General features: G+C 60.4%; 2 protein-coding genes across 6 annotated transcripts; both read left to right on the top strand.

The window, feature by feature from the left end:
• The first annotated feature begins 5,924 nt into the window (after positions 1 to 5,924).
• Positions 5,925 to 11,399, top strand: LOC149860336 (cytochrome P450 2B4-like). Of its 4 annotated transcripts, XM_090052939.1 has the most exons (9): positions 5,925 to 6,235; positions 6,463 to 6,625; positions 6,703 to 6,852; positions 7,053 to 7,213; positions 7,301 to 7,477; positions 8,944 to 9,085; positions 9,846 to 10,033; positions 10,810 to 10,951; positions 11,151 to 11,399. In XM_090052939.1, the coding sequence occupies exons 1-9, from the start codon at positions 6,062 to 6,064 to the stop codon at positions 11,342 to 11,344; spliced, it is 1,491 nt and encodes a 496-aa protein (XP_089909065.1). In that variant the 5' UTR covers positions 5,925 to 6,061; the 3' UTR covers positions 11,345 to 11,399. The 4 variants fall into 4 exon arrangements, with proteins under 4 accessions (XP_089909065.1, XP_089909064.1, XP_089909066.1 ...); XM_090052938.1 differs by having other exon boundaries at positions 7,053 to 7,477; XM_090052940.1 differs by lacking the exon at positions 6,703 to 6,852 and having other exon boundaries at positions 7,053 to 7,477.
• A 114-nt stretch (positions 11,400 to 11,513) lies between these two features.
• On the top strand, positions 11,514 to 15,687 carry LOC149860335 (interferon lambda-3-like). 2 transcript variants are annotated; one of them, XM_090052944.1, is made up of 8 exons: positions 11,514 to 12,222; positions 12,333 to 12,704; positions 13,432 to 13,561; positions 14,008 to 14,168; positions 14,276 to 14,350; positions 14,430 to 14,573; positions 15,134 to 15,226; positions 15,555 to 15,687. In XM_090052944.1, the coding sequence occupies exons 4-8, from the start codon at positions 14,013 to 14,015 to the stop codon at positions 15,651 to 15,653; spliced, it is 567 nt and encodes a 188-aa protein (XP_089909070.1). In that variant the 5' UTR covers positions 11,514 to 12,222; positions 12,333 to 12,704; positions 13,432 to 13,561; positions 14,008 to 14,012; the 3' UTR covers positions 15,654 to 15,687. The 2 variants fall into 2 exon arrangements, with proteins under 2 accessions (XP_089909070.1, XP_089909069.1); XM_090052943.1 differs by having other exon boundaries at positions 14,273 to 14,350.
• Positions 15,688 to 17,661: the final 1,974 nt, after the last annotated feature.

Here is a 17,661-nt window from a genome sequence, read left to right as displayed (position 1 = left end):
TGCCTGCACACACATGTGAAAGTTGTCGTGCTCATTTCTGGACAGTGTGTGTCTGTGTATGTGTGAATACTGACTAGAGTGTGCCTAGGTGTGCATATAAATGTGTGTGCACACACCAGTATGTGCACGATGCTGGTCAAGTCCATGCATGGGGTGTGTGTGCGTGTATGAATACATCCTGACTAGGGAGTGTGCCTAGGTATGTATATAAACATGCGTGCACATACCTGCGTGTACATGATGCTGGTCAATGCACGAGGCGTGTGTGTGTGTGTGTGTGCGCGTGAAAGAGGTCACACCACCTAGAGAGGAGCGTACCTACGTGGGTATGGACATGTGTGCACATTATAAAGCTCGTGTGTCCGTGTGTGTGCAGACATAACTAGGACCTGCTGGTGAAAATTAGCACATTATAGAGAAAAATGGACCCCCCAGCCAGGTGACATGGCTTCAGCTCCATATTGGACTAGAACACAGGGTCAGTCAACGGGCAGACCAAGCGTGCAGCTCCGGACCCACACGTGGCACTGACAGCAGGCTCAGCACCCCGGCTTCTCCCCCCTCGTTCTCTCGCCCTCCTGCCACCCACAAAATCAGGTATGGCTTATATGCGGTTGGCATGTTATAGGCGAGCAGTTACGGTATTAGTACACTCCTACTTTTATTATCATCACACAGTAGCAGAGAGTAGGAGGATTAATATTAAGTAGTATCAAGTTATAATTAGGTTATTATAAAATATGTTCATAAGTAGGCTATATGTATAGTGTGTTGCTGTATGTAAGTATTATATATATGATATAACATTTATATATATAATATATAATGTTATAATTATATATAAGTAATATAATTTTAATATAAGTAATATATAGTTATAATAAATATGCTATAATAAATATGCTATAATAATACTATAATTATTTTAATGATATGTAGACTGATAGCCATAAATAATATCTAGAATGATATATCGAATCATAGCTAAAAATGGAATTATAATAGTATAGAATTGCATGTAGAAATATAGACAATGTATAAGATATACTATTTAATTAGCAATTAAGATGTATTGTGCCTAATCGTTAATCTAGTAGTAATATAAATATAATACATAATTATATACATATAGTAATATGTAGCGATGCATAATATAGGGCTTATTATAATTATAATGATGATAGGGCTTATTTTAATTATAATAATGACATCATCCTAATTAATACGTTGCTGTCAGTTCTGATGCTTATGTTACGATGAGGTTCTCTCAGGCTATTAATGTTAATAATTATGCCTTGTTAATAACAATTCAGCCATTTGTAGGGAACGATGGCCAGCGGGATGGAGCCTGGTATGCAAATGAGCTCATTGGTGGGCCAACACCACACCCCTTTATTGAACTAATTAGTATGTGAGTATGCTAATGGGGGGGGCCCAACTGACCCCTTATAGTGAGAGGCTTGTTAATGGTGGGAATGGGCAATTAATTCATTAGGGTAAAGCTGGGCTTTTATTATTGTTGCTGTTAATTAAGTGTTGATGATGATGGTGGTGGTGGTGGCAGTAGGAGCCGATTAGAAAAGGGGTAAAACTCTTAATTGCTAAGTGATGGGGAGGGGGCAGGGGTCATGGATACAGTCGTTTGAGGATTGCAGGGGGATTGGGCAAAATTGGAAAACAGTCTTTTTTTTGGAACATTGAAATGAGATTTTTTTAATTTAAAAATAGTTTTCTGTGTTGTCAGTCTCGGGCTTTTTCCCCCCAGAATAACCTGGGCCTCTGGCCTGGTTGGGATTGGGGCAGAGACGGGTTAAGCGGCACTTGAGGACTGCCTCCGGGATGCCTGGGCTTGGGGGTGGGGGAGTGGGGCCGGTGGGTGGAGCCGGGTGGCCGTGGGGCAGGGAGCCGGGAATAGGGGCTGGTGGGGTCTTGACCCTGGGGTCAAAGGGCCATCTGCCCTCCCCCACCCCCTCCATGGGATCTGGGGGGGTGTATTGGGGGGGGCTGCCTTCTGCCTGCCTCGTTAGGCACTAAATCATCAGGTCTGGACCGGTTTCTGTGGAGCCCGGTTGGCATGGCAACGGCGGGCTGGTCTGGGAGGATGCTGCAGCCTCAGCTGAGGACCAGCAGCTGGTGGGGGGGGTGTACTTGATTGATGGGGGGCGTTTGGAGGGGTGCATGAGGGACACTGAACACGTACAGGACCCAGGCCTCACACACACACATACACCCCCATCATTGGGTGTATGCACACACTTCTGCACCCTCCCCACACATGCATGCACATGCATGAGCAACACACACACGTCTTTCACTTGTCCCCCAGGACACGCACATACACCCCAACATTGGGTGTATGCAGACACTTCTGCACTCCCTGCCCCCAGACTTTTGCACGTGTGCACACACACGCACACAAGTGTGGGCTCACCCCCCTGTTCCTGGGAAGGAGAGAGAGGGTGGATAAAAACCCTTCGGGAACTAGAAGGTTTGTGGCCCCGGGGTGGGGGCAGAGACTCAGAAAGCGGGCGCCAGCGTCTCCGGAGGTCCACGGCAGGGACCGATTCCTGGGTCTGCAAGACAGGACCAGCGACGGACCGCCCGGCAGAGCAGACGCTGCATCGAGACGGGGCAGTGATACCCCCAGGCAGAAATACCCCAGAACACCTGCCCCAACAGGCTCCGCGTGAGCCGAGAGACCTGGGAATCACCGCTGGAAACGTCCGCTCAGCGCCCGGGCAGCAGTGCAACGGCCGCCGACACGTTCACAGGATGAAGGGAATCGTGACTGCAACGGAGAGGATTGTGGCGCCTCTTCATTGACCCACGGCGCATCCACAGCTGTGATACGGCACCCGGGCCTGGGCCCTGCTCCTGCACGGGGGGAGACGGTGCAGAGAAGGGCGGTGAGCGCGATCCTTGCCGGGGGAGGCCAACGAGGCCAGGCCTGGGGGCGCAAGGAGAAGCACTGGAGAAGGGGCAGGACAAGGGTTTATAACATACAAAGTGGTGGAGAGGCAGTCCTGGGGAATCGCTGTCTGGCAAGAGGAAAGGACGAGCGGTCCCGGCGCGAACCGAGCAGGCCAGCAGCGTAACACCGACACCAGGACACTCGTGTCCCCCATGCGGGGCAAAAAGAAACCAGGGCAGAGACAGGCAGGCCAGGTTTTTGGGGTAAATGTGCTGTTTTTTATTAGACCGGCTCAATAGCTGGAAAAATCGCCCTTGGCAAGCTTTGCACCAGGCATAGGGCAATGGGGCTGATCCTGTCCCGTGCCGGAGGGGCCTGGATAGGATGCGACTCCTGGGGGTCCCTTCCAGCCCCACTGCTCTGGGACTCTGGAAGAAGGAGGGGAATTACAATAGAAAAGACAAGCAAGGGGACAACATGGAGGGGCCATGCCAGGGGACAAGAGCAAACCCCTGGGAACAAGAGGGGACACGAGTGAATCCAGGCCCACAGCTAAGAAGCCGCCATCCCTGTTGAAAGAGGCCAGATGAGTTTTTCCTACAACATTTTGCCATCAAACTGGTTTGCAAAATTTTGCCCCCCGAGCGCAGCAATCAGGAGGCCGGCGCCGGAGGCATCTCTGCACGGCTCACGTGCGAGCTGTGGTTGCGCATCTGTCAGCAGCAAGCTCGTCCCAGCTGCCCAGTGTGGATGGAAGGGGTGTGGGACGCAGTCGGGGACAAGCGTTGTTGCGCTGCCAGTGAACGGCCCCCGGGCCTTGTGTGTTCGCTCTGGTTGCGTGGGCTTTGTGGACATGGCAGCATGCCATGGGTCGCCAACTGGCCGGAGGGCCGCACCCAGAGGGCGGTGGTGGACGGGTCCTTCTCAGCCTGGAGGGACGTGGGCAGTGGGGTCCCGCAGGGATCGGTCCTCGGGCCCGCACTGTTCAACATCTTCATCAGTGATTTGGACGAGGGGGTAAAAAGCACCTGTTCACATTTGCTGATGACACTAAGATGTGGGGGGACCTCAGCATGCTAGAAGGAAAGAACAGGCTGCAATCGGACCTAGACAGGTTACAGGGGTGGGCGGATGAGAACAGGGTGGGAGTCAACATAGACAAGTGCAAGGTGCTGCACCTGGGGAGGAACAACCGGCACCATACATACAGGCTGGGGAACTCCCCTCTTGTCAGCATGGAGGCGGAAAGGGATCTGGGGGTCATCATTGACTCCAAGATGAACGTGGGCCGGCAGTGTGGGGACGCGGTCAGGAAGGCCGACCGCACCTCGTCCTGCATCCACAGATGCATCTCGAGCAGGCCCAGGGAGGTGATCCTCCCCCTCTGTGCAGCACTGGTCAGGCCGCAGCTGGAGCACTGCGCCCAGCTCTGGGCGCCGCACTGCAGGAGGGACGTGGACAGCACGGAGAGGGTCCGGAGGAGGCCACTCGCATGGTCGGGGGCAGCAGGGCAGGCCCTACAAGGAGAGGCGACGGGACCTGAACCTGTTCAGCCTCCACAGGAGAAGGCTGAGGGGGGTCTAGTGGCCTGTTACAAACTAGTCAGGGGGGACCAGCAGGCATTGGGGGAGTCCCTGTTCCCCCGAGCACCGCCAGGAGTGACCAGGGATAACGGTCACAAGCTGGCAGAGGGCAGGTTTAGGTTAGATATCAGGAGGCGCGACTTCCCGGTCAGGGCGGCTAGGGTCTGGAACCAACTTCCAAGAGAAGCGGTGCTGGCTCCTACCCTGGGGGTGTTTAAGAGGAGGTTAGATGAACATCTTGGTGGGGTCGTTTGACCCCAGTACTCTTTCCTGCCATGGCAGGGGGTCGGACTTGATGATCTGCTCAGGTCCCTTCCAGCCCTAGAAACTATGAAACTATGCAGGCCTGGTGCGTTAGAGCAGGAGGGTTGGCCACAAGGCCAGGGTCTTGGGGACGGAGAGTGCGGGAGGCTGGGGCTGGAGCCCGGTGGAGGTTGGGGGTTGTGTGCGAGTTGTGTGGGGGAGGGGAGCGTTGCATGTGACTTGTGTCGTGTGTGTGTTTCCAGGCATGAGCGCTGTGGCGCATTTTGTAGCTGGACACCCATTTTTATGGCTTCACTGTTGCTTTGCACATGCGCCGGGGCCCAGCAACTCATGCAACTCACCATTCAACTGCGCAATGTTGGTACCGTGTGCCAGGGGACGGAGCGGCTGTGATGGGGGGGTGTTGTGATGACTACTACAGTCAGAGAGAGCTGGGGGCGCAACAGGTGGAAGGAAGAGGGCCAGCTAGAGGAGCTGTCTCCCCTCAGCCCCGCCGGTGCCCCTCACTCCCGACTCACAGCCCCCTGTCCCCGCTGCCCATCACTCCTGACCCTCAGCCCCTGGTTGCCAAGGGGCGGAGCCCAGGAGCAAGCAGGATGCTGGTTGCTAGGAGACAGCAGGGGGGGCCGGTTGCCAGGCGCTGGTTGCTGGGAGACAGTCAGCTGCTGGTTGCCAGGCGATGAGGGTTCACCTGGAAGGGGGGGCAGTGGTGCTCCCTGCCAGCCCCTGCACCTCATGAATATGCAAAACAGGGGCAGAACCATGCAGGCTCCCCCGCCTTGCTCCCGCTTAAAGGCATAGAGGCCTGTACAAGGCTGCAGTGACCCCTGCCTGAACCGGCGGGGGGCGCTGTGCGGGGGGTCACAGCTGGCTGGTTCCCGGGCCCCAGGGGGCAGGGAAGGAACCCAGGCGTCCTGCCCCTTCCTCGCCCTCCCCCCACGCTGCTGAGCCAGCACTTCACAGGCGCAGCCAGGGCTGAGGCAGCAGATGAAGGGGGCGGCAACCCCCGCAGCAATGCTGCCCCCCCGGGCCCCGCAGCCCCATGGGGAGACCAGAGCGGGGCAGGGGGGCAGGGGGGAGGCCAAGGCAGAAAGGCGGGGCGAAGGGACATCACCATGGCAACCTGTAGCTAGCAGCCAGCATGCTTCCAGCCCCCGCAGCCAGGCCCAAAAGGGGGGTTGGGCCCCAGTGGCTGGGATCAGGCCCACCTCGAGTCACCGGGGGGGCAAAGTCCAGTCTGGTTAATGGTTGACGGTGCTGTGTAGAAGACGGGGTGGTCAGCGCCCCCCCGGGCAGCAGCACCATGGAGCCGGGGGCTGCGGCATTCAGCCTCGTCCTCCTCGTCCTCCTCGTCCTCCTGGGCCTGGCGTGGCTGGGCCTCGGCGGGGCGGGTGGCGAGGGGCTGCCCCCGGGCCCCCGCCCCTGGCCCCTGCTGGGCAACCTGGGTCTGCAGCCGCTGTATGAGACCTACCGGCGGGTAAGAACACGGGCCCCTCAGCCCCGGCGGCCAGGCCCGCATCGGACCCTCCGCACTGGCCCCCGGCTCGCCCGCTGCCGCCTGCCCCACCGCGTCGCACGGCGCCCCGAGACCTCCCCGCCGACGAGCGGTGCCAAATCCCCGCCGGGGGCCGGGGCCGGGGCCGGGGTCCCCACCGGGCCGGAGGGGCGCGGCGGCGGTGCACCGAGCTGCGCCCGTTCCCGCAGCTCTGGCAGCAGCACGGCGCCGTGTTCACGCTGTGGATGGGCCCCCGCCCGGCCGTGGTGCTGTGCGGGCACCGGGCCCTGCGCCAGGCCCTGCTGGATCAGGCCGAGGCCCTGGCGGGCCGGCCCCACATCCCCGCCGAACACCTGGCCAGCCGCGGCTACGGTGAGGGAGCCGGGGGCCCCGCGAGGCGCCGGGGGCGGGGGGGCCGGCGCGCGGCGCTGAGCCCCCCGCACCCGCAGGGCTCGTGGGCACGAGCGGGGAGCGGTGGCGGCAGCTGCGGCGCTTCACGCTGAGCGCCCTGCGGGACCTGGGCCTGGGCCGGCGCGCGATGGAGACGCGGGTGCGGGAGGCGGCGCAGCGCCTGGCGCAGGGCTGGCACGGCCGCCGAGGTCAGACGGGGGCCGACGCCCGCTTTGCTCGGGGGGGAGCGGGCCCACGGCTGGAGCGGGGCACCCGCTTGTGGCTCGGAGCTGGGAGGGGAGGGGAGGGGAGGGGTGTGCAGCGGTCAGAGCGGGGGGCCGGGGGCGAGCGGGGTCGGGGGCAGGAGGGGAGCGCGGCCCAGTGGCGAGAGCCAGCGTCCGGCCCCCAGGGCAGGCCTTCGACCCCCAGCTCGACCTGTCCCGGGCCGTGTGCGGCGTCCTGGGGTCCCTGCTCTTCGGCCCCGGCTTCGACCCCGATGACCCGCCGGCCCGCGAGTTCCTGCGGCTCAGCGAAGCCTTCATGCGCTTCTTCCGCTCGCCCGCGGCCCAGGTAGGGCGGCGGGGGGGCGGCGCGCCAGGCTTCCCCCCCGGGGCCCCGAGGCGCGCCGCTCGACCCCAGGCATCGCATCGCCCCCAGCGCTACAACACCTTCCCCGGGCTCCTGCACTGGCTGCCCGGGCCGCACCACCGGGCCCTGCGGGAGACCGAGCGGGCCCAGGCCTTCATCCGCGCCCAGATCGAGGCCCGCCGCCGGCGCCCCGCGCCCCCGGCCCCCCAGGACTTCCTCGACTGCTACCTGCGGCGCCAGGAGCAGGTCAGCGCCACCCCGCCTGGAGCCCCGCGCCGCCCCCTGCTCCAGCCGCGGGCCCCGCTGCCCTCCCAGAGGCAGCTTCATGAACCGGCTCCATAAGTTAATTGACCTAACTTAGCTAACCGGATCGACTACATTAACTGACTGACCCAACAAACCTAGCGGGCTTTATTAAATCAACCACTGATCATTCAATGATTCACTGACTTTGTTTACTACCTTAGTTAACTAACTTGAATAACTCCATCAGTTAACCTGCTTGGCCTAACTAACTTAGGTGGCTCAAATTCATTAACTGGTCTAACTCGACAGGCTTTGTTAAATCCAGTATCAATCAATTTATGAAATCTATCCAGGAATTAGTAAACTGATTTAATAAATTGATTTATTAAATCAATTAAGCTGGCACAATCAATGAACTAAATTAATTAACTGGTTTAACTAAGTCAGTTGGCTTTATTAAATCAATTATCAATCAATTTATTCAATACATAAATCAATCAACTTGATAAATCAAATGATCAATCAGTCACTATTGATTTTAATTAATTATCTATTAACTCCATTAACTGACTTCACTAACTTGATTAATTGACTTGATTAACTGCATTTTACATCCCCCCACCATTTTACCGGGGCAGCAGGAGGAATATATTAACACACCTGCATTTTGCCCAGGAAACAAGTTCAGCTCTGGGAAATATGTACACCAGTTCGTTACCACCCCTGTCCTTAGCAAGGGAAATAAAGGCATTAATTATTAATTAATTAATACGCCACTGTGATGCAGAGGAAATGATTCAATTAACGCACCTATATTTTTGCATAAGGAAATCAGTCCGTGAGCACAGTCCTGTCTGCAGGGGAGGCAGCTTCCTTAAGGACGCACCTATATTTTGCGTATTAATTAGCACGCTAATGCAACCCCTGGGAAATTAATGCATTAATTAATAAGCCCCTGCTGGTCACGGGGGAATTAATCCCTTTGTTGATTAACGGGGGACACCAGCATGCCAGCGTCCATCGGAAAGCACCATGTTATGGGATGGGCCTCTACCAGGCCTGGGGGATGAATCCATTGATTAATTAATGAACGCCCCCGTATGTTGCATGGGATATTAATTGATCCATCAACTAATTAGAGCATGTGTCATTTGCATGGGACATTAACCAATCAATGGCGGCCCCTGGGGGCGCTTGTACACATTACATGTTGTGGGAGACCAATAGGCTCAATCAGTGCCTGCATTTTTGCATGGGAGATTAATCCGCTCGTTAACCTACTGGTTACTTAATCACCTCCTTGATGCCCCTCCCCAGATCAGTGCCCCCCCCACGCACACACACAGAGGCATCACCTCAAAGCACAACCAAACGTCCTGGCCCGTGTGGGACCCCCAGACCCAAGCTGGTCGGAGGTGCAGGGAGGTGGGGGTCATGCTGATATGGGTGGTTTCCCCTCCCCCCAGGAGCGCGGGAAGGTGGACACGGAGTTCAGGGATGAGAACCTGGTGGCCTTGGTTCGGTCCCTGTTCGTGGCTGGCACCGAGACGACCATCAACACACTCAAGTTCGGCCTCGTCGTGCTCTGCAAATACCCTGAGGTGCAAGGTGGGGAGGCCGGGGGGCGTCCATCCTGCCTCCCACCCTCCTGCCAGGCCGCAGACGTACAGCGTCATGCACCTACCCAGGATCCGGGGGGGGGGCCTGGATGTCTGCGCACCCCCCCTCCAGGCCCCTAGGGGCGCTGCAGGCCGGAGGGCGGCCTGGAGGTGGCTCTAAAAGTGTGGGGGGAGGGTTGCAAAGGATTGTGAGTGTGCCTCTGCCCTGTCGCACGGGATGCACACATGTCCCAAGGGCTGGGGACACACGCAGAGAACACAGGTGTCCACAATTACGTGCACACACAACCCAGGTGTCCAAGGCATGCATGGATGTACACACACACACACAGATGCACACGAAGAGAATCCAGGCACTTGCACACACACACACATACTGCCCCCAGGGATGTGGAACATGCACACATAGACATACAGGTGTGTGCATACATGTGTGCAGAGAACCCAGGTGTCCCAGGCACACACATGCATGCACATGTGCGCACACACCTTCAACCCAGGTATGTGGGACATGCACACACATGTGCACACACACGGAGACTAGCACACAAATGTGTGCACACAGACACAATCCAAGTGTGCAGCACACACATACAGAACACAACACCCAGGCGTCTGGGACATGCACACAAAAGACCTAGGCATCCAGGACAGGCCCATGCACCCGAGCACCCGGGACACACACGTGTGGGCGCGCACATGTGCAGGCACATGCCTGTCCTCCCCCCACGGCCCATGTGTCTCTGCAGCCCGGATGCGCCAGGAGCTGGATGCGGCCGTGGGCTGGAGCCACGCGCCGGGGGCCGAGGACCGCGCCCGCCTGCCCTACGTGATGGCCGTGCTGCACGAGCTGCAGCGCTACCTCGACCTGGTGCCCGGTGCGCTGCCCCACGCCACCACCCGGCCCCTCACCCTGCGCGGGCACCACCTGCCCCAGGTACGGCCCGCGCCCGCCCGGGGGGGCGCGCCTGGGACCCATGCCCAGGATGTCACACCTTCCATCTCATACCTGTGATCTCACCTCTAATCCCACACCTGTGCTTTCACGCCCAGGAGGTCATGCCTGGGCTTTCACACTTGTAATCCCACGTCTGCATTTTCACACCTGCAATTGCGTATCCATGGTCCACGCCTATGATTTCATGCCAGTGATCTGTACCCAAGTTATCGCACCTGTAATTTCATACCTGTAAACCCACATCCATCATTTCACACCTGTGATCCATGCCTGTCACTTTACACCTGCCCTTTCACACCTATTATCTCAGGCCCATGCCTTCACGCCCATAATATCACACTCATAATGCACACCTGTAATTTCACACCTGTGCTTCCCATCCACTAGCTCACACCCATCAGTCTTGCTCATGCTCTGGGCCTCCAATTCACACCTATCATTTCACACCTGTGATTTCACACCCGTTAGTTCAAGCTCATAATCACACACCCGCAATCTATGCCCATTCATCCACACCTGTGATTTCACACTCATGATGCCAAGCCCACCGTTCAGTACTGATGAGGGCTCAGTGCAAGCCTGGGCAGCTGGAAACCTGGGTGCCAGGCCCACCTCTGCCACTGACCCCCCCCCCGACGGCCCTTGTCAAGTCTCTTAACCCCCTGGGAATCCCAGCATTATCACCCCCCTGGGGATGTTTGTTGGTCCCCAACAGGTCACGATAACCCCTAAAATGTACCCCCTCCCCCGCCCAGGGCACGACCGTGATCCCACTGCTGACCTCGGCCCACTTCGAGGAGGGCGTGTGGGAGACCCCCGAGGACTTCAACCCCGGGCACTTCCTGGATGAGAAGGGGGCATTTCGCAAAAGAGAGGAGGCCATGCCCTTCTCCATAGGTAAGGGAGGGGGTTGTGCACCATGGGTCTGGGACACACACACAATCCAGGCATGCAGGACACCTCCCCCCGGCGCAGGTGTCCGGGACACGCACACACAGAGCCCAAGCGACCAGGCCGGAGCCTGGGAGCCCGCGGGCAGGCCGTGTGCCAGGCCAGGCCCTGGCGCGATGGAGCCGACAGCCGTGTCCCCACGCAGGGAAGCGCGCCTGCCCCGGCGAGGGCCTGGCCCGGCTGGAGCTGTTCCTGTTCATCACCACCCTGCTGCAGAGCCTGGAGCTGGAGCCCGTGGGGCCGCCCGCTGCCATCGACTTGCGTGTCCTGCGCCGCACCTTCCGCGGGCACAGCCTCGCCTTCCAGCTCCGCGCCCGGGCCCGGCCCCGGCCCCTCTAGGCCCCTGGGTCCTGCCCGCACTGGCCGCGCACGGGAATTAAACACTTGTGCCAAACCCGCTGGTGTCCTTGCCTCCCTGCTGCCGGCTCAGGGAGAGTCTCCCAGGGGCCTAGGAATGGCGGGGGGGGGCAGAGCCCAGACTCCTTCCCCCATGGAGGCCATGATGGGGGGGCCTGGAGAGGGGGGGTGCTTTGACCCCCATGCCACTGTCCTGCCCCGTCCCCTTCCCCCTCTCTGGATCCTGCTCCCCTCCCAGGCGTCCACGCTCCTGGCCTGCCCCTGCTCTAACCACTGCACCCCACTCCCTTCCAGGGCTGGGCTCCCAGCACCTCGTAGTTTCATAGTCGGTCGGGTCGGAAGGGCCCTGAGCAGATCATCTAGTCCGAGCCCTGCCATGGCAGGAAAGAGTGCTGGGGTCAAATGACCCCGGCAAGGTGACTGTCAAGCTTTGTCTTAAAGCCCCCCAGGGCAGGAGCCTGCACCGCTTCCCTTGGGAGTGGGTCCCAGACCCCAGCCGCCCTGACCGGGAAGTCGCCTCCTGATATCTAGCCTAAACCTGCCCTCTGCCAGCTTGTGACCGTTATTCCTGGTCACTCCTGGCGGTGCTCGGGGGAACAGGGACTCCCCCAGTGCCTGCTGGTCCCCCCTGACTAGTTTGCAACAGGCCACTAGACCCCCCTCAGCCTTCTCAGGACAGGTTCAGGTCCCGTTGCCTCTCCTCGTAGGCCTGCCCTGCTGCCCCGACCATGCGAGTGGCCTCCTCCGGACCCTCTCCATGCTGTCCACACCCCCCCGAAGAGCTGGACGCAGTCCTCCAGCTGCGGCCTGACCAGTGCCGCACAGAGGGGGAGGGTCACCCCCTGGACCTGCTCCAGAAGGTGCGGTCGGCCTTCCTGACGATGTCCCCACACTGCTGGCCCACGTTCATCTTGGCATCACTGTTGAATCCCACCCTGTTCTCGTCCGCCCACCCCTGTAACCTGCCTAGGTCCGATTGCAGCCTGTTCCTCCCTTCCAGCGTGCCCACGTCCCCCCAGATTTGAGCAGGTGCTTGTCACCCCCTCGTCCAAATCGCTGATGAAGATGTTGAGCAGTGCGGGCCCGAGGACCGAGCCCTGGGGGCCCCCGCTGCCCGCGTCCCTCTGGGTCGAACATGCCCCGTCCACCACTGCCCTCTGGGTGCGGCCCTCCCGCCCGTTGGTGACACGTCTGACTGTGCGGGTGTCGACACCACAGCCCCCAGTTTCATAATGAGGACGGGGCAAGAGAGTGTCGAGGCCTCCCGCAAGTCCAGGAAGACGATGTCCGCTGCTCCCCCCGCGTCCAAGGATTTGGTGGCCTGGCCGTAGGAGGCCGCCAGGTTGGTCTGACAGGACCTGCCGCTGATGAACCCATGTGGGTCGCCCCTGAGCAGGAAATCCCCCCCGGCCCCTCGGGGACGTGCGCCAGGATACCGCTCTCAAAAAGCTTGGCCAGGACCGAGGCAAGACTGACCGGCCTGTAGTCCCCGGGTCCTTCTTCCCCTTTTTGAAGATGGGACCACGCTGGCCTCGTCCAGGCCTCCGGCCCCCCCGAGCCCCACGGGTGCTCGTACGGCCGCGCCGGGGTCCCGCACTGACCGCAGCCGATTCCCGCAGCGCCCGGGGTGGAGATCAACCCCCACGAAGCGCTTCTTACACCGCCAGGCCACCCTGCGCCCCCCAGTACCCAGCCCCGGGGCCGGGCCCAGGACGCGAGCCACGGATCCCAGGCGTGCAGGCCGAGCCCTCCGCCGCGCACCCACCAGGACGAGACCCGGGTGCCTGGCCCCCCGGCCCCCAGCCCCCGCCCTGCAAACAGAAAGGAAAAGGCTTTTAGCAACCCGAATCTCCCTCAGCGCTGCCCCCACCCACCCAGGAAACCCCAGCGGGACCAAAGGTCTCCGACCTGCTGCCACGATTGGCCCAGAGGGGCACCGTCATGCTAATACCCTGGCGATGACATCATGCCGTGGCATGACATCATCAGTTTGCTTCCCTCACCACAAAGATCCCCGAGCCCGCCGCAGTGGGGGGGCTTTTAATTTTCCCTTTTCGCTTTTGATATAGGGGGGATAAAAGGCCAGAGGATGAAGCCCCAGAGACACTGTCCGGGTCCCCAAGCCACCGAGGAGACGCCCACTGCCCGGACCCCGCACTCGGCTCCTACCACCCAGACCCCCTGCTCAGCACCGCTCAGGTAGGACTGGCCCCCACCGCTTACCTGTTTTGGGGCCATTTGGGGGGGATTTGGGTACATGCAGTGCCTAGTGTGTCCCTACACAACGAGGGGTGGGATGGGGGGGTCCAAGCAACCCGGAGCCCCCGACCATGGCAGTGCCAGACCCAGGCTGCACCCCCAGGCATGTCCCAGCCAGTAGCAGGGTGGATAACAACCTCCTACTGCTGCTGGAGGGAGGAGGCTCCTTTAAAAGCCAAGGGGAGGGGGCAGCACTAATCTCAGCTCTGCCACTGCTTGCCTGATTGACTCTGCAGAGTCACTTACCCCCACGCTGCCTCGGTTTCCCACCCTGTGCAAATGGCAAAGGAAGCCCCTCCCTGCCTGAGAGACCCCCCCAAACCTGGGAAGAGCATCTAGGGGACCCCCCCCTCAGTCTGACCCCCCACACACACTTCCCGACACAGGCACCATGAGGTCAATGCTGCAACTGCTGCTCCTTGCTCTCGGGCTGGGGTATCTGGGCCCCGGGGTCCACGGGGCCCCCGCTGCCGGCTGCTGGCTCTCCCAGTACCTGGACTTCCCCAGCAGCGAGCTCCGGCCCCTCAAGGAGCTCCAGGACGGATACGTGAGTCCGGGGAGGGGAGGTGATAGCTGCCCTGGCGCACCCCAGAGGTGGCTGCATTTCTGCCCTCCTCAGGGCAAAGGCAGATCCTTCCCCTCTCCCCCCAGAAGCAAGCGGGGCTCCCGGATGCCCAGAACTGCTCGGACAAGCTCTTCCACCCCCAACGGAGCCTGGAGCGGCTGCCGGTGAGACCTGCCCCCCTCTCTGACCCCACCCCCCGGGACCCCCCCACGCCCCGGCTCACCTGCCTCTCTGCCCCCCCAGGAGTGGGCCCGGCTGGTGCTGGCGGAAGTGGAGCTGGACCGGACCGTGCGCGTCCTGCAGAACCTCAGTGTGCCCCAGCTGGCTGGGAAGGCGGCCCGGCCCCTGGCTTTCCTCGCTGGCATCCGGGACAAGCTGAGACGCTGCGTGAGGAGGAAATGCGGCCGCTTCTGGGGTGGAACGTGGGCGAGTTGGCGGGGGCCGTGGCTGGGAGGCTGCCTCTGGGGTGTCCCACCCGGGGATGCCATCCCCTTACTAGTGAGGTGCAGCCACCTCTGGGGTGTCCCACCCGGGGACCGGCCCTACGGATCCCCCTGCCCCCCTCTAGCTCCCCACTGAAATGCAGCTGCCTCTGGGAGCATCTACCGTATCTTCCCGCATACAATCAGTAGTGGGTGGGGAAACCCACACCCGGGCCCCCACATGCGCCTCTATCTGGGATCAGTCAGAGACGAAGCCCAGCAACTCTGCTGCCTCTTTTTGCCCACGTGGGAGCCCCCCGTGACACTTTCCACCCCAGAAGCAGCTGCAGTTCCCTGCAGGGGGGCTCAGTCCTGCTTCCAGGCCTCTCCCCCCACCCCAGGCCTGGCTGAGGAGAAGCTGGTTCAGGAGCAGGCGGCTAATTGCCCCCCCACCCCAATTTAGGAGTTGTGGCTGTGACCCCCCCCAGCAGCCGTCTGCAACACGCATGCGTCTTACCCCCACAGATCCTGCTCAAGGCACGGGCCCCCAGAGGCGCCTCCCAGGCCCCTGCCAGGCTTAGGAAGCGGCTGCAGAGGATTCGGGCCAAGAGCAGCCAGGTGAGAGCCACAGAGAGCCTGTACAGCGCCAAGCGCGAGGGGCCACACTGTGGGGAGGGGGACGTGGCACGTGACTGTGCCTTATTTTAATCTGGGGGGTAGCCGTTAGTTCAATGCAAGCCAGCTCCTCCACTGATGGCATGCATGGGTGTACCCATGTGCAAATGCACACGCATGTGCACCTACCCTAGGAGCACTGCTAGTGTGATTCAGCCCCTGCTATGCAGCCGGTGGGAGAGGAGTCTCCTCGCGAGCCTGGAGGAATGCTCACAGAAATTTGTGGCTGTTGTGTGTGCTCTAACACAAGCACGTGTGTGTGTCCCCGCAGGTGTCCCGTGAGTGCTTGGAGAAAGCCGCTGTCCTCAACCTCTTCCGCCTGCTCTACAAACTTGTCATACGCGTTGCCTACTTGCACACCAGACCCTGAGACCATGTGTGCACGGGCTAGACTGTGTGCAAACATGCAAGCAGGTGCGCATGTGTGACTGTGCATGTCACACCCTGCAGGTGAAAGCGTGTCCACACGTTACACTGCCCCTGCAAGCATGTGCACACACATTACACCCTGCACCTGCAAGCATGTGCACGTGTTACACTGCCCCTGCGAGCATGTGCACACACGTTTAAACTCTGCACCTGCAAGCATATGCACACGCGTTTACACTGCACCACCTGTGCATACGTGCCCACACCAGACTCCTGGGGCATGCCCCCCCCACATGACAGCCTGTGTGTGCAAGCATGTGCACCTGTGCATGACGCTGGATGTGCAAGCATGTGCACACGCATGGCATGGACGTCAGTGTTTCCCCACTCCACCCCGTCCCAGCCATGGCAGGTCCCGTGTTATTTATTCCCCCCATGTGTCTTAGTCCCTGCACTGCAGCAGGGCGACTCCCCCACAACTGTTCCCATATTTACTGGGGTGCCCCTGGGCTGGTCCCCGAGGGGGTGGGGGTGGGTCTTTCCCGGATGTTAATAAAGCCGAAGCGAAGGGAGCTGAGTCTTGTGGCCTCTCTGAAGCACCTGGGGGTGGGGGGGAGGGCAAGAGGAGAGTGGGGGGGGCAGGGGGGCAATAAGCCTGGTTGGAACTATACCCCTCCAGGGCTTTGGCAGCATGGAAATACCCCCAGAGACCGGGAGAGGGGCAGAAACTTATCCCCGGGTCTAGCTCCGGGCTCAGCTCCAGCCTCACCTACCCCTCCCATCTGCCCCAGCTGGGGCAAATCCCCTCTTAAAGGGCCAAGCATCCTGCACCTCTGTGAGCTGGGGTTGCCCTTGCTCGCCAGCAGCTCACCCCCACCTTCCTCTGCCTGACATGAATATTAATATAGACTAATTAGCATTAATTAACATGGGGGCACCCCCCCCAGGAGGTTGATTGTAGGCTGAGGGGCCCAGAAGTCTCCTAAGGGGCTGGGGGAGTTATTTGCATAGATAAATCAGCTTATTATCAAGTGCTCATTAGTCAGGGACTCCCCCTCCCCTCCCCGTGGCCTTGGGGTCCAGCCCAGGGACACGTTGCTCCCAGGGGCAAATATTTGCAGAGCAGAGACAAGAGCAAGGTGGGGGTGTGGGGAAGCAGACACCTGGGTTGGGGGGGAGCTAGGCACGTGAGTAGTGGGGATGGCTTCCCTCTGCCCAGTGTTGCACATGGAGAAACCGAGGCACAATGCAAGTAAAGAGGTGCTGGGCTGAGCCCCTATTACCAACCCACCTCCCCGATGCCAACCTGCCCCCCTTCTCTCCTCTGCCTGGGGGGGAACCCTCACCCCACCGCACAAATCCCAACCAGCCTCCTGGACACCGGTGCCAGCCTGGGGGGGGGGTCTCTACAATACCCAGTGCCCTCAAATCCCAGCTGCGGGGGGTCTCCACAGTACCCGGTGCCCCCAAATCCCAGCCGGGGGGGTCTCCACAGTACCTGGTGCCCCCAGATCCCAGCCGGGGGGGGTCTTCACAGTACCCGGTGCCCCCAAATCCCAGCCAGGGGGGTCTCCACAGTACCCGGTGCCCCCAGATCCCAGCCGGGGGGGGTCTTCACAGTACCCGGTGCCCCCAAATCCCAGCCGGGGGGGTCTCCACAGTACCCGGTGCCCCCAGATCCCAGCCGGGGGGGTCTCCACAGTACCCGGTGCCCCCAAATCCCAGCCGGGGGGGTCTCCACAGTACCCGGTGCCCCCAAATCCCAGCTGCAGGGGGTCTCCACAGTACCCGGTGCCCCCAAATCCCAGCCGGGGGGGTCTCCACAGTACCCGGTGCCCCCAAATCCCAGCCGGGGGGGTCTCCACAGTACCCGGTGTCCCCAAATCCCAGCCGGGGGGGTCTCCACAGTACCCGGTGCCCCCAAATCCCAGCCGGGGGGGTCTCCACAGTACCCGGTGCCCCCAAATCCCAGCTGGGGAGGGTCTCCACAGTACCCGGTGCCCCCAGAT

The sequence above is a fragment of the Crocodylus siamensis genome, chromosome 6 (assembly GCF_052110815.1).
Source record: "Crocodylus siamensis isolate JL-2025a chromosome 6, ASM5211081v1, whole genome shotgun sequence".
Taxonomy (NCBI): Eukaryota; Metazoa; Chordata; order Crocodylia; family Crocodylidae; genus Crocodylus; species Crocodylus siamensis.
Note: the sequence above shows the minus strand (reverse complement) of the source record. Positions and strands in the feature narration are given on the sequence as shown.